We start from the raw sequence: 13,635 nt of genomic DNA on the forward strand, positions 1-13,635 counted from the left end.
GTGCAGGCCCATATCATCTCATGCCTGGATTATTGCAATAGCTTGATGGTTTATTGCAACTGACCCTCGAATTTCTCCTCACCGCAATCCATTCCCCATTCAGCTACCCAAGTAGTTTTCCAAATCAGTAGGTCCAATCATGTCACCACCCCACTTCCACACACAACCAATAAACTACAGTGGATACTTCTTGTACCTCAGAATCAAATAAAAAACTCCTGCATTTGATTTTCAAAGCCCTTTATAATACAGCTCCCCTTCCACCACTTTTTTTCTTTCTTTTACATGTTATTCCTTGCCAAATACTCTTAAATCCAGCAATACTTGTCTTCACTTAATTTTATATGAGGGAATGAGGCACTCCCTTTCTCACCTCTAGACAGTTTCTCTGGCAATCTCCCTTATCTAGAATGCTCTCCCTCTTCACCTCTGCCTAATGACTTCCCTGGCTTCCTTCAAGTCACAACTAAATCCTTGTCTTGTACAGGAAACCTTTGCAACTCCTTTTATTCTTTGTCCTTTCCCTCTTTTAATTTTTTTTTCCTATTTGTACTATATGGAGCTTGATTGGGCATATATGTTTGCTTGTTGCTCCCCCATTAGATTATGAGCTTTGTAGGGCGAGGAGTATCTTTTGCCTCTCCTTTTTAATCCCCAGTGCTTATCATGGGGCCACACACATAGCAGGAGCTTAATAATCACTTCTTGACTAACCCAAAGCCAAATGTCTTAAAAAAACAAATTATTAGAATAAATAGTGCTACAATAGGGTAATGATTATAATGATAATAATATGTATGTAGTATTTTAAGTTTGTTTAAGCATTTTCCATATGTTTAGGTATTTTATCCTCACAGTAACAATAGGTGCTGTTATTGTATATTATAGAAGAGGAAAATGAGACACTGGGAGTTTAAGTGACATGTCCAAGGTTGAAGAGCTAAGTACATATATGAAGAAGATTTAAATGAGATCTGACTCCAAATTCTGAGCTCTACCTGCTGCACCACCCAGCAGCATGAATAGTGGGGTAGAAGAGAATACCCTCATAATAATAGAATAAGTAGATTTCATTCAAGAATTTACATGCAGACATATAGAGATACACACACATATAAAATATGTAATATATACATATATACACATACATATACATACATGTATACATATATAAATGTGTGTATATGTGTTTGTGTATATGTATGTATGTATATGTATATAGTAATGGCAAGCAAAGTGGGACTTTTTGTTGTTTTTTTTCTTTTGGAGTGCTTCTCAGCAGTAAGGCAACCAAGTGCTTTTGATTGAGTCTTGCCTTTGTTTAATTCAAAAGTCTTTGATTGAATCAAGAGTCTTTAATTAACTGCTGAGGTCACAAGAAAGCCTAAGTCACTTGAGTTTGAGTCACATGGTTGTGCTGCCATGTGATCTTGAAGAAGTGTATATATACTAGGAGGTTAGCATTTTGCTTTGGGGCTCACTCATTGGAAGAGTGTTCCTGTGACTTGGCCAGATGAGACTTTGGGTAGATGTTAAGGAGGCGCGCCCACCCCCTGGCTTTGAAAACCTAGATGTTGGAAATATGTATATATTGCTATGGAGAGACAGAAGCCTTGTCTGCAGATTTGTTTTATTTGCTCTGTTTATATAATTTTTGCTTGTAATTTCTGTTTGTGTTTTCTCTGAAGTCTCCCCTGAACTAAGTGAATGATATATTTATGTTTAATTAAAGTGAGATTGTAAACCTCTTAAAGTTGCTTTCCTTAGAAAAGCAGATCAAAGAACCTGTGCTAGTAGCCCTCCTGTGTGCTTGTGCTGTTGGTCCTGTTGTTGGTCTTATACCTCCACAGGAGCTGCTACCAGCATTGTTGTTACAAAATGGCTTAGTTGGGCAGGATCTACAAACTAAAAGAAAAATAAAGGGGCTGGGATAATTGTTTGTTTCCCAGTTGTGTAAGCTATGATTCTGTGGAGTCATGGAAAAAGAGGTGGGAGAGCCTTCCAAGAGCACAGAAGAGCCTCCAACAGCACAGAAGCGACTTTCCCAGAGCACAGAGGAGACCATCTGAGAGCACAGAGGAGCCTCCAAGAGGGCAGAGGAGACCTCTGACAGCTCAGAGGAATAGAGAACTGCCTGTATCTGGGTTTGGGCAGAAGCCAGAAGCAGCCAGCTGCTATGGGAGGACCATGAACCCCAGAGCTCAGAATTCAGCTCTGCAGCAAGATAAAAACTTCGCAGCAAGGCACTGAGCATGCTTTTCTGCTTCATCCTCCTGGGACAGTTTGGGAACCAGGGGGAGGATGGAGTTGTCTATGGTGCATGGGGGGAAGTGTCTTGGACCCCCACGGACCCCACCCTGTTGGCTTTGTTGCCCAGCTCCCATCAGGACTTGGAAGCAGGGGCTGGAGCAGTGTGGGGAGAAGGACACACCCCCAAGAAGGACTTTACTTGGACACTCTGTATTGACTGAAGAAATTGTAACTTTCTGTGTCCTAGGGGTAGATGGTATTTGTAATTTTGGCTACCCCTTAAGGATGTTATGTTGTTCTAGGGAAGACCCTGGCCTGGGAACCCCTGTTTGTATAAATGAGTATTTTTGGGAATGCTGTTGAATGATGTTTTACATAACTATGTTGCTATGAATGTTATGGTCTAGTTTATTAAACAATGATATATGCTATGTGGGCATTCTCAGAAATGTTATGATGTACTGAATGATATGTTTTTATTTAAGACTATATGGCCACCTTACTAATAAGTCATTATATGATGGGATCACAAAAAATAGTATCTCTATTTGTTCCAGGGTCCATATCCATTTACATTGTAAAGCCAAGGACCCTGGAGGGGTGGAATGTAATGACAAGTAAAGTGGGACTTTTTGCTGTTTTTTTTTTCTTTTGGAGTGCTTCTCAATACTAAGTCAATCAAGTGACTTTGATTGAGTCTTGCCTTTGTTTGAATCAGGAGTTTTTGATTGAATTGAGTCTTTGATGGCCTGCTTAAGTCTCAAGAAAGCCTAAGTCACATGAGTTTGAGTCACATGGTTGTGATGCCTTTTCACCCAAGTGTATATATACTCTGATATTTTGCTTTGGGGCTCACTCATTGGAGGAGTATTCCTGTGACTTGGCCATATGAGACTCCACTTAGCCGTTAAGGAGACCTTCCCACCAGCTTTGAAAACCCAGATGCTGGTGCTTCTCTCTCTGCTAACTATGTATGTATTACTATGGACAGACAGTTAGAAGCCCTGTCTGCTGATTTGTGTTACTAGGTCTGTCTATATAACTTCTGCTTGTAATTTCTGTTCGTGTTTTCTCCGAAGTACGGGGTGCTGACTTTTTCTCCTGAACTAAGTGAATGGTATACCTACATACATACGCACATACATACATATGCATATAGTTATATGTGTATGTATATAGATGTTTAATTAAAGTGAGATTATAAACCCCTTAAAATTGATATACTTAGAAATGCAGATCAAAGAACTCATGCTAGCAGTCCTCCTTTGTGTTGGTCTTATTGGCCTCACACCTCCATAGCAGTTGCAAGAAGCATTCTTGTTACACACACACACACACACACACACACACACACACACACGTGCATCTGTATCCTTATGTGTGTGTGTTTGTGTATACATCATTATCATGGACAAGATGTGGTTATAGGCTATGTGAAGTGCATTTAGGTAGACAGAGAATTGGTAGAATTAGGAAAGTCACATGTGAGCTACTCATGGGTTGATGTTAACATCTAAGGTGTTATTAATGTGGTGCCCTCCCCTTCCCTCTGCCCAGGATCTATCCCGCCAAATATTAACATAAATTAAGGTATTGGTAGCATATTTAGTGATTTTGCAGATTATAGAATTCTGGAAATAACAGCTTATGTGACAGAATCAGGATATTAAAAAAACTTGACAGAATAATGGGCTGACTTATAAAATATGATTTCAGAGAGGTTAGTTTAAAAAGGCTATAGTTAACTTAAAAATAATCTTCACACATACATGATTGGGGATGCATGGTTAGACAGTAGTTCCTGGGTGTGGGAGTACTGATGTCTCAAATTTTTAGTGTGTCACAATCCCAACATGAGTCAAGAGTTGGTCATGGCAGCTGAAAATGTTAATGTTATTTTCGTAGTAAGGGAGTTGCATTTTCTAGCCCTATTCACAGACAAATGGATCAAATTAAAAAAAAAAGTTTAGGTGAACTATTAAATATAGTGATGCCAAGTAATTGTTTTATAAGTGGTAAGTTAGTCTTTTGAATAAATCAGAAAGGATTTAGGATAGAGAATGATAGTCCATTCCTCTGAAATGATCTTTAAAAGTATGTTCACTAAGTCTTGGCAACAGACTCATGTAGAAGCCTAACTCTTGGCAAAATGAGCAGATAACACATGGGAATGGAGACAGGGTAGGTGTATGAAACACATGGAGCTGGGAGATCAGAATCACAAACATACCTAATGTATAAAAAGAATGGGGTCAGGACTCTGGGAGTAAGGCTGATTGGGCACAAAGTATGCTAAAATAGAAACAGTGCTTCTTAAATCTCTACTAGTCTAAAAGTATATATCTCCTTATCCTCTATCTCCTTTCACCCCATTAGTTTGAAGCCTTTTCCTTTGGACAAGAGGAATTGTCTGTGTACCCCTTATTTATTTTAAATGTTTACTTTGTCTTTATCAGTAGTTTTAACCAATGTCATTTTCAAGTTTTGGTGTACCTAGGGGAAACATGGCCAGATCAGAATTATACAGTTGTATCACTGAGAAATCTTACCAGAAGTACTTTCTCTGACTAGGGACTCAGAGTTTTCAAAAAATAAAGAAAATGCTTTATCTTTTGATGTGAAATTTCCAGAATGGAACAAGATTTCATAATAGGAAACTCATCTGGACAGTAAATAAGCAATAAAATGAGAAGCAGATAGAATCAGTTCAATGATCTTGAACACCACTCCATCTCTTTAACACTGCTGTACTAAACTAGTCAGTATTTCATAATGCATGATTTCTCAAAAGGGGGATACAATGGTCGCAATGTATTTTGCACTTATCAGGCAAAATATGTCATATCTATCTATCTATCTATCTATCTATCTATCTATCTATCTATCTATCTATCTATCTTATTGCATTCCTATACATGCACAGACACACACACACACACACACACACACTTTGGTGTAGCATATTTTATAAAGAACACTGACCATCTGGAGCATGTCCATAGGAATGCAATAAGAATTACACAAAAACTAGAAAATATTTAATATGAGTTAACTGAAATAATTCAAATTCTTAGCCTCAAGAAGCCAAGCAATAACTCTCTTTAAGAATTTGAATGACTTTTACATAGAAAACTGCATTATACTTGTTCTTCTTAGTCCAAGAGGCAAGTAGAAGGAATGCTTGGTGAGAATAGCAGATTTAACATGGATAAAAGGAAATGTTTCTTAATAATTTGAACTATCCCAGAGTTGAATGGGCTCCCTTGGTACGTAGCAAGCCCTTGTCTCTAATGACTTCAAGCAAAGCTAAAACTATTAGTTGCCTTGGATATTATAAAATAATTTGTGACCAAGGCAAAGGTTGAGCTAGATGTCTTCTAAAGTCCTTTCTATTTCTAAGATATACTGTTTCTGAAGGAACCAAACTGGATGCCTCCATGAAGGCATAATCTATTAATGCTTGCAATTATAATAACAACTTAATTCCTCCACTCCTTTTCCGCTTTCTTTGCATAAAAGGTTATTCTGAGAAACAGTAATCAGTTCCACTTTTTCAGAAAAATGTAATTTATCAATGTTAATGATATTTTAGACATTCATTAATATACTGCCTCTATTCATCTTCTGGAAAATGAAATTACATGATGCTGACCCAAGCCCTTAAGTTGTGTGTCCCATGAACGCACATGCCCTCTTGTTGACAATTCCTCTGCTATATAGGGTGTGTGTCTTCCTCCGTGCTGTTTCACCCTTTGATATCTCAGCTTCTCAGTGAATTCCCTCACCCCCTTTTTCCATTCTTATTTCATCAAGCCATTTCTGACCTTTATTGCTTAAAATCCTGACTGTTCTTCAAAGGACTCTTGTCCTTTAAACGGTTATATATATATATATATATATATATATATATATATATATATATATATATATATCAGATTGATGTTTTTTTAAAGACCATTTTGGTTGAATCAGTATCTCAGTCAAATATTTAAGGATTCAAAATTTTAAGCTATCTAAACTATGGTTCATAGCTCTCTCCATCCTGGGTTACAACTGCTCTTTTGAGCCTCAATTTTTAGGTGTTTTCTTGCTTGAAACTTGTATTAGAGAACACCTATCCTGGATTTAAATTTTTTTTTCTTTCCACATGTTTTTCTTCTAGTCTAGAATTCCCTCCTTATTTTTATTCTCCTGTATAAGTCCCCCTCATTCATAAATTCCCTATGTAAACACAATATTCTCCAAGCAACATTCTAATCCTATTGGTTGAAAGTGACCACTCCATATTCTAAACTTTCTTGTGTTCATTGTCTGTACTTTTCCCATAATACTCACTATGTACTTCTTTCCTCAGTAGTACCTTCAATAATATTTATGTTGATGATGGTGTTGCTGATGATGGTTAAGATAACTGGTCTTTAATGGAATAATAATTTGAATATTGAAAGTGGCTTTAGAGGCCTTCTGGTCCAAAACAAAGACCACTTTGGAAACCCCACTATAATGTTCCTCATAAATACATAGGTACACCTCATCAGTGTTCATTTATCCTCAGTATATACTGGCTAATACCTGCTTTTAAGGCGTGATAGACTTCTGGAGAAAACTAAATGAGAATTGGAAGGTCTACATCTTTTTTCTCAGCTGTCATGGCACCTTCACAAAATGGCCATATATTAGTGCATAAAAACTTCACACAAATATAAAAGAAGAAATATTCATGTAATCTTTTGGGATCATAATAAAATAAAAATTACATTCAATGAAGGGCCTTGGAAGCATAGATTACAAATTAATTGGAAACTCAAGGCATCTCATCCAACCTTCAAAAAAAGTCAAGTTGTTAGATGTTCTCCCACTTGATAATAAGCCTAAATTGATCTTCCTATTGCTCCTTTCTATTGTTCTAGATTCTACCCTCTGGGGAGGAAAAACAAAAGAAAAAGAAAGCTCATATATTGCTTACTTGCTTAACGTAGCATTTAAAGTTTGCAATGTGTATTACAAACATTATTTAATTTGAGGCTCTACAACTCTGAGTTATGTAATGTAGTTATCATCACTCCCATTTTTTTATTGTTCCATGTTCCTTTTTTATTTTCTTTAGATTTTATTGATGCTTTCAAAGTCATAGCCCTCCATTTTTTCTAACAGTGAAACTTCTAATGACAACAACAACCACAAGAACAACCACAACCACGACAACAAAAACTAATTGAAACCAACTGACCCATTGGGCATATCTGGCAGCACGGGTAGAATTCTGGACTCATACTCTCCCACTTCCTAAACAAATGAAAGGAGATATCACACCCACTTTAGCAGTGAAAATTTGAAGATTAAGAAAGAATAAGTGACTGCGCCATGGTCATGTAGTTAATAGGAATGGGAAGTAGAATTTAACCTAGGTCTTTCCTAAATTCAGATCCACTATACTCCCAACAGTGTCACACTGTTCTGTTTTTATATCTTGGTTTTTTAGATTCATATCTTGTCTCTTTGACTAGCTTGCAACCTTCTTAGGGCAGGGTCTATGCCTAAGTTGTCTTCATGCCCCGCTGCTCCCCAAAGAATAGCATAGGGTTTTCACAGGAGTAATCTATGGATGCTTATTGAAAAGAATTCTACAGACTTTGGTGCTCAATAAATGTTTATTTAATTGAATTGATTTATTTTTAAACACTAGCATTATTCATTCCTCCTTTGTTGTTGTTGTTGTTGTTGTTCATTTCAAGCTCTTTAAAAACCACAACCAATTGAAGCCTTCAATGTGACAAAAATGAAATATTTTCCTCGAAGTGAATATAAACTGCAAACAGATGAATTTTAATATTATACACTGCAGTTTACTGTGGCTCATTAAATTAGACTCATTATCAAGCTGGAATCACATAATTTACTATTTTCCAGTCTTCAAACAATGAACCAGATGTCTTCTCTTTTTCACAGAAGTTCCTTTGCCTTAAGCCAGCATGTAGCTGGGGTCAAGCAAAGCTTTCTCAATAAAATTATCCTTTTCCTTTCCATTAACAATGGGAGTTGTTCACATCAAATTAGAGCACAATAGCTGGGATAAGATTGGAGGTTATAATCAGATGGCAAATAATGGCATAATTTTGTCAATATGTTAAAATGTGTACAAAGCCTCACCATCTTGCGAGGGTGCAGTCAATATTTAATATTTATAATATTTAAATTTCACCCATATCCAAATAAAAATTCAATGTGAAGTCAATTACAAAAAACCTATGTTGAGAGTCATGCTCAACTGAGTGTGTCTGAGAATATATTTCATATTATTACTAACAATAGTCATGAAATTCTTTTATGGTAGCAGAACTCATACCCCCTCTGCCTGCTGCCCCACTATTGTGTTATTTTACTTAAATAATGTATAACTATTTTTAAGAAATCAGAAATACTTTCCTATATAGTCTTTCCATGATTGGAAAATGTTAAGTGTAACATTGCATGTTTCCCCATTATCACACACAGATTGGCATCTGGTTGTAATGTTTTAATTACAGTTACAATTTAACCATCCAGGATTTTCTATTTTAGATTATTTTAAACTCCTCTGTTTCTATACAGTTCTGTCATATCAATTTTGTGAGGGAAAGCAGATCTGACAACAGACGAAGGATGAGGCTTGGAATCCAGAAGAACTGAATTCAAATACTGCCGCAAATATTGATTAACTGTGTTACTCAAGATTCTTTTCTGATCCATGTTTCATTTGATCCCTTTCTTTTTTAAAAAAAAAATTTATTTATTTAATAATTTCGGTTTTCAGCATTGATTTCAATGAGAGTTTGAATTACATATTTCTCCCCATTTCTACCCTCCCCCCACTGCAAGATGGCATATATTCTGATTGCCCTGTTATATTAGGAAGGCAGAATTTATGATTTCAAAGAGAATCTCATATGTGCCTAAAAGGTCCGGAACCGCAGGATATAAGGAATTCTCTAGGCAGAAGGCAGGAGAACTAAAGCATGTATTTACACTCCACAATAACAAGCCCACAAACCAGCGTCCCCATTTTGATATTTTCATCAAAAGCTTCCAGGCCCAATAAGTCCGCCTTACAAGGGTAACCAGAAGGCCACAGAGAAGCGAGATGGTATAAGGCAAAATCGTATACATGCTTCCCCTCTACGGTAAGAAGATTACCCACTAGCCTCTAGTCAGCTCTGCTACCGGCAGCTCAGCTTCGGCTGTAGGTGTCTCTGGCTCCAACCAGAAAAGGAAAGGAGAATCTTCAAGCTGTCGTCTTCCCTCTTATAGAGTTTTTGACATCATCAAGTGCCGCCTGAACGACCAGGGCCGATTGGTTCTTGACTTGGCCCTTCCCCCTAGCGTAGACCACGTTAACATACTTCCCCTCAGCCAGCCCCACGACTCATCACACAGGAAGCTCTGGTCCTGCCCTGGAAGAGCAAGCCCCAGCGTCCAGGGAAGCTCAACGAGGCAAGCTGAGTCATTCAAAGAAAACAAAGTCCATTCTGGCTACACCTGTTCTCCAGTCAGCCCTCCCTTCTGCCACCCCACCCCCCCCATCCCCTTTCCCCTTACTTTCTTGTAGGGCAAGATAGATTTCTATGCCCCATTGCCTGTATATTTTATTTCCCAGTTGCATGCAAAAACAACTTTTTTTCAACATCTGCTTTTAAAACTTTGAGTTCCAAATTCTCTCCCCTCTTCCCTTGTCACCTACCCTCCCTAAGAAGGCAAGCAATTCAACATTAGTGACATGTATCATTATGCAAAACCCTTCCACACTACTCATGCTGTGAAAGACCAACTATATTTTGCTCCTTCCTATCCTATCCCCTTTATTCAATTGTCTCCATTGACCATGTCCCTCTAAGAAAGTATTTGCTTTTGATTACCTCCTCCCTCATCTGCCCTCCCTTCTATCATCCCCCCTTTTTATCTCCTTCCTCTTTCTTTCCTGTGGAATAAGATACCTAATAGTGTGTATGGTATTCCCTCCTCAGGTCAAATCCGATGAGAGCAAGGTTCACTCATTCCCCCTCACCTGCCCTCTCTTCCCTTCCAATGAACTGCTTTTTCTTGCCACTTTTATGTGAGATAATTTACCCCATTCTATCTCTCCCTTTCTCCCTCTCTCAATATATTGCTCTCTCATCCCTTAATTTGATTTTATTTTTGTATATATCATCCCTTCATATTTAACTCACCCTGTACCCTCTCTCTCTCTGTCTCTCTGTGTCTCTGTCTCTCTGTGTCTCTCTGTCTCTGTCTCTCTCTCTCTCTCTCTCTCTCTCTCTCTCTCTCTCTCTCTCTCTCTCTGTGTGTGTGTGTGTGTGTGTGTGTGTGTGTGTGTATTCCTTTCAGTTACCCATATACTGATGTCTCATGAATTACACACATCATCTTTCCATGTAGGAATGTAAACAAAACAGTTCCACTTTAGTAAGTCCCTTATGATTTCTCTTTCTTGTTTATCTTTTCATGCTTCTCTTGATTCTTTTATTGGAAAGTCGAATTTTCTATTCAGCTCTGGTCTTTTCACTGAGAAAGCTTGAAAGTCCTCTATTGTATTGAAAATCCATATTTTGCCTTGGAGCATGATACTCAGTTTTGCTGGGGAGGTGATTCTTGTTTTTAATCTTAGCTCCATTGACCTCCAGAATATCATATTCCAAGCCCTTTGATCTCTTAATGTAGAAGCTGCTAGATCTTGTATTATCCTGATTATGTTTCCACAGTACTCAAATTGTTTCTTTCTGGCTGCTTGCAGTATTTTTTCATTGATCTGGGAGCTCTGGAATTTGGTGACAATATTCCTAGGAGTTTTCTTTTTGGGATCTTTTTTTCAGGAGGCAATTGGTGGATTCTTTCAATTTCTATTTTACCCTCTGGCTCTAGAGTATCAGAATAGTTTTCCTTGATGATGTCTTCTTTTGTTCTTTTTTTTCTTAAATTATTATTTATTTATTTGATATTTTTCATTTTCAGCATTTATTTCCACAAGATTTTGAATTACAAATTTTCTCCCCATTTCTACCCTCCCCCCCCACTCCAAGATGGCATATATTCTGATTGCCCTGTTCCCCAATCAGCCCTCCCTTCTGTCCCTACTCCATCCCCTTTTTCCCTTTCTTTCTTGTAGGGCAAGATAGATTTCTTTTTTTGGGGGGGGGTGACTTTTGAAAAATTTATTGACAAGGAAGTATTGAAACAATAATTAGGGAGTTAGAAAAGAAATCATTCGTTGGCTTGTATTGTTGCATATTTTGCCACTGCTATGAACAGAACAATTTAAAATGATAAATATAAATTTCATATTCAAGCCTCTGGCCAAAAAATCATTTAGCACATTTGTTAAAGTGTGACAAAAATTAGAAAATGAACTTTAAAAAGATCATGTCACTAAATTAAATTAAACAGCAAAAAAATCACTACTATTCTAGGATTCCATTATGCTGTTGTTGAGATATCTGTGCAGAACTTGTCATTCATTATAGCAATAGAAAGAGATCAGGACTCAGAACTCCATCAATTGAGGATACAAAGCCTTCTGGTAAGAGGAGGTTGAGACTGTTCAGGTCAGCATGTCCCAAAGGTAACAGCAACAGAAAGCAGTCCAGCAATCTGTGAGGTAGGTGGCTTGGCCTGTGTCATCCCGTCTTTGGTCTTCCACCACATACACTGTGATTTTGGGAGGTTCTGGATGGGGTCTGTCCTGCCATCCATATTGTGGATAGCCTTGGTATGGATACCCTGTATTAGGGGTTGGATATGGGCCTTGAGTCCCAGCAGGACAATAAGCTTGAGGACCACCTGGTTGCTGTACATATGGTGGATATGGGGCAGTTGGGCCAGGGTCTAAGTAGGGTGGAGGATTTCCATAATTCATGTGGGAATGAAAACCTTTTCTGCTGCCTAGAATGCTGAAGCTACTGGCACTGACATCAGTTAGTCACTCTTGGAGGGGAGGGGAGGGAAAGAAACCCAAAAGATAGATTTCTATGCCCCATTTCCTGTATATCTTATTTCCTAGTTGCATGCAAAAAAAAATTTTGTGAACATCTGCTTTTAAAAATTTTGAGTTCCAAATTCTCTCCCCTCTTCACTCCCCACCCACTCTCCCTAAGAAGGCAAGCAATTCAGCATAGGCCACGTGTGTATCATTATGCAAAACCCTTCCACAATACTTATGTTGTGAAAGACTAACTGTATTTGGCTCCTTATTATCCTATCCACCTTTATTCAATATTCTCCCTTGACCTGTCCCTTTTTGGAAGTGTTGCTTTTAATTACCTCCTCCCCTTATCTGCCCTCCCTTCTATCGTACCCCCTTTTTTATCTCCTTCTTCCTTCTTTCCTGTGGGTTAAGATACCCAATTGAGTGTGTGTGGTATTCCCTCCTCAGGTCAATTCCCATGAGAGCAAGATTCACTCATTCCCCCTCACCTGCTCCCTTTTCCCTTCCAACAGAACTGCTTTTTCTTTCCAATTTCATGTGAGATAATTTACCCCATTCTATCTCTCCCTTTCTCCCTCTCTCAATATATTCCTCTCTCTTTCCTTAATTTGATTTTATTTATTTAGATATCATCCCTTCATACATGTATGTACATTCCCTTCAGCTACCCTAATACTGAGGTCTCATGAATTATACACATCATCTTTCCATGTAGGAATGTAAACAAAACAGTTCAACTTTGGTAAGTCCCTTATGATTTCTCTTTCTTGTTTACCTTTTCATGCTTCTCTTGATTCTTCTGTTTGAGAGTCAAATTGTCTACTCAGCTCTGGTCTTTTCACTAAGAAAGCTTGAAAGTCCTCTATTTTATTTAAAATCCATATTTTTCCTTGGAGCATATATTCAGTTTTGCTGGGTAGGTGATTCTTGGTTTTAACCCTAGCTCCATTGACCTCCAGAATATCATATTCCAAGCCCTTTGATCCCTTAATGTAGAAGCTGGTAGATCTTGTGTTATCCTGATTGTTTTTCCATAATTCTCGAATTGTTTCTTTCTGGCTACTTGCAGTATTTCCTCCTTGACCTGGGAACTCTGGAATTTGACAACAATATTCCTAGGAGTTTTCTTTTTGGGATCTTTTTGAGGAGGTGATTGGTGGATTCCTTCAATTTCTATTTTATCCTTTGGCTCCAGAATATCAGGGTACTTCTCCTTGATAATTTCTTGAAAAATGGTATCTAGGCTCTTTTTTTGGTCATGATTCTCAGGTAGTCCAATAATTTTAAAATTATCTCTCCTGGATCTATTTTCCTATTCAGTGGTTTTTCCAATGATATATTTCACCTTGTCTTCCACTTTTTCATTCCTTTGGTTCTGTTTTATAAAACCTTGATTTCTCATAAAGTTACTAGCTTCCACTTGCTCCAAT

The 13,635-nt window shown here is 37.8% G+C and overlaps 1 protein-coding gene across 1 annotated transcript; it reads right to left on the reverse strand.

Moving 5' to 3' along the window:
- Positions 1-11,821: 11,821 nt before the first annotated feature.
- On the reverse strand, positions 11,822-12,136 carry LOC118845622 (cysteine-rich and transmembrane domain-containing protein 1-like). The gene has a single exon (XM_036753614.1). It carries the CDS (start codon positions 12,134-12,136, stop codon positions 11,822-11,824), a length of 315 nt encoding a protein of 104 aa, XP_036609509.1.
- Positions 12,137-13,635: the final 1,499 nt, after the last annotated feature.

Source organism: Trichosurus vulpecula, chromosome 4, assembly GCF_011100635.1.
Source record: "Trichosurus vulpecula isolate mTriVul1 chromosome 4, mTriVul1.pri, whole genome shotgun sequence".
Lineage (NCBI taxonomy): Eukaryota > Metazoa > Chordata > Mammalia > Diprotodontia > Phalangeridae > Trichosurus > Trichosurus vulpecula.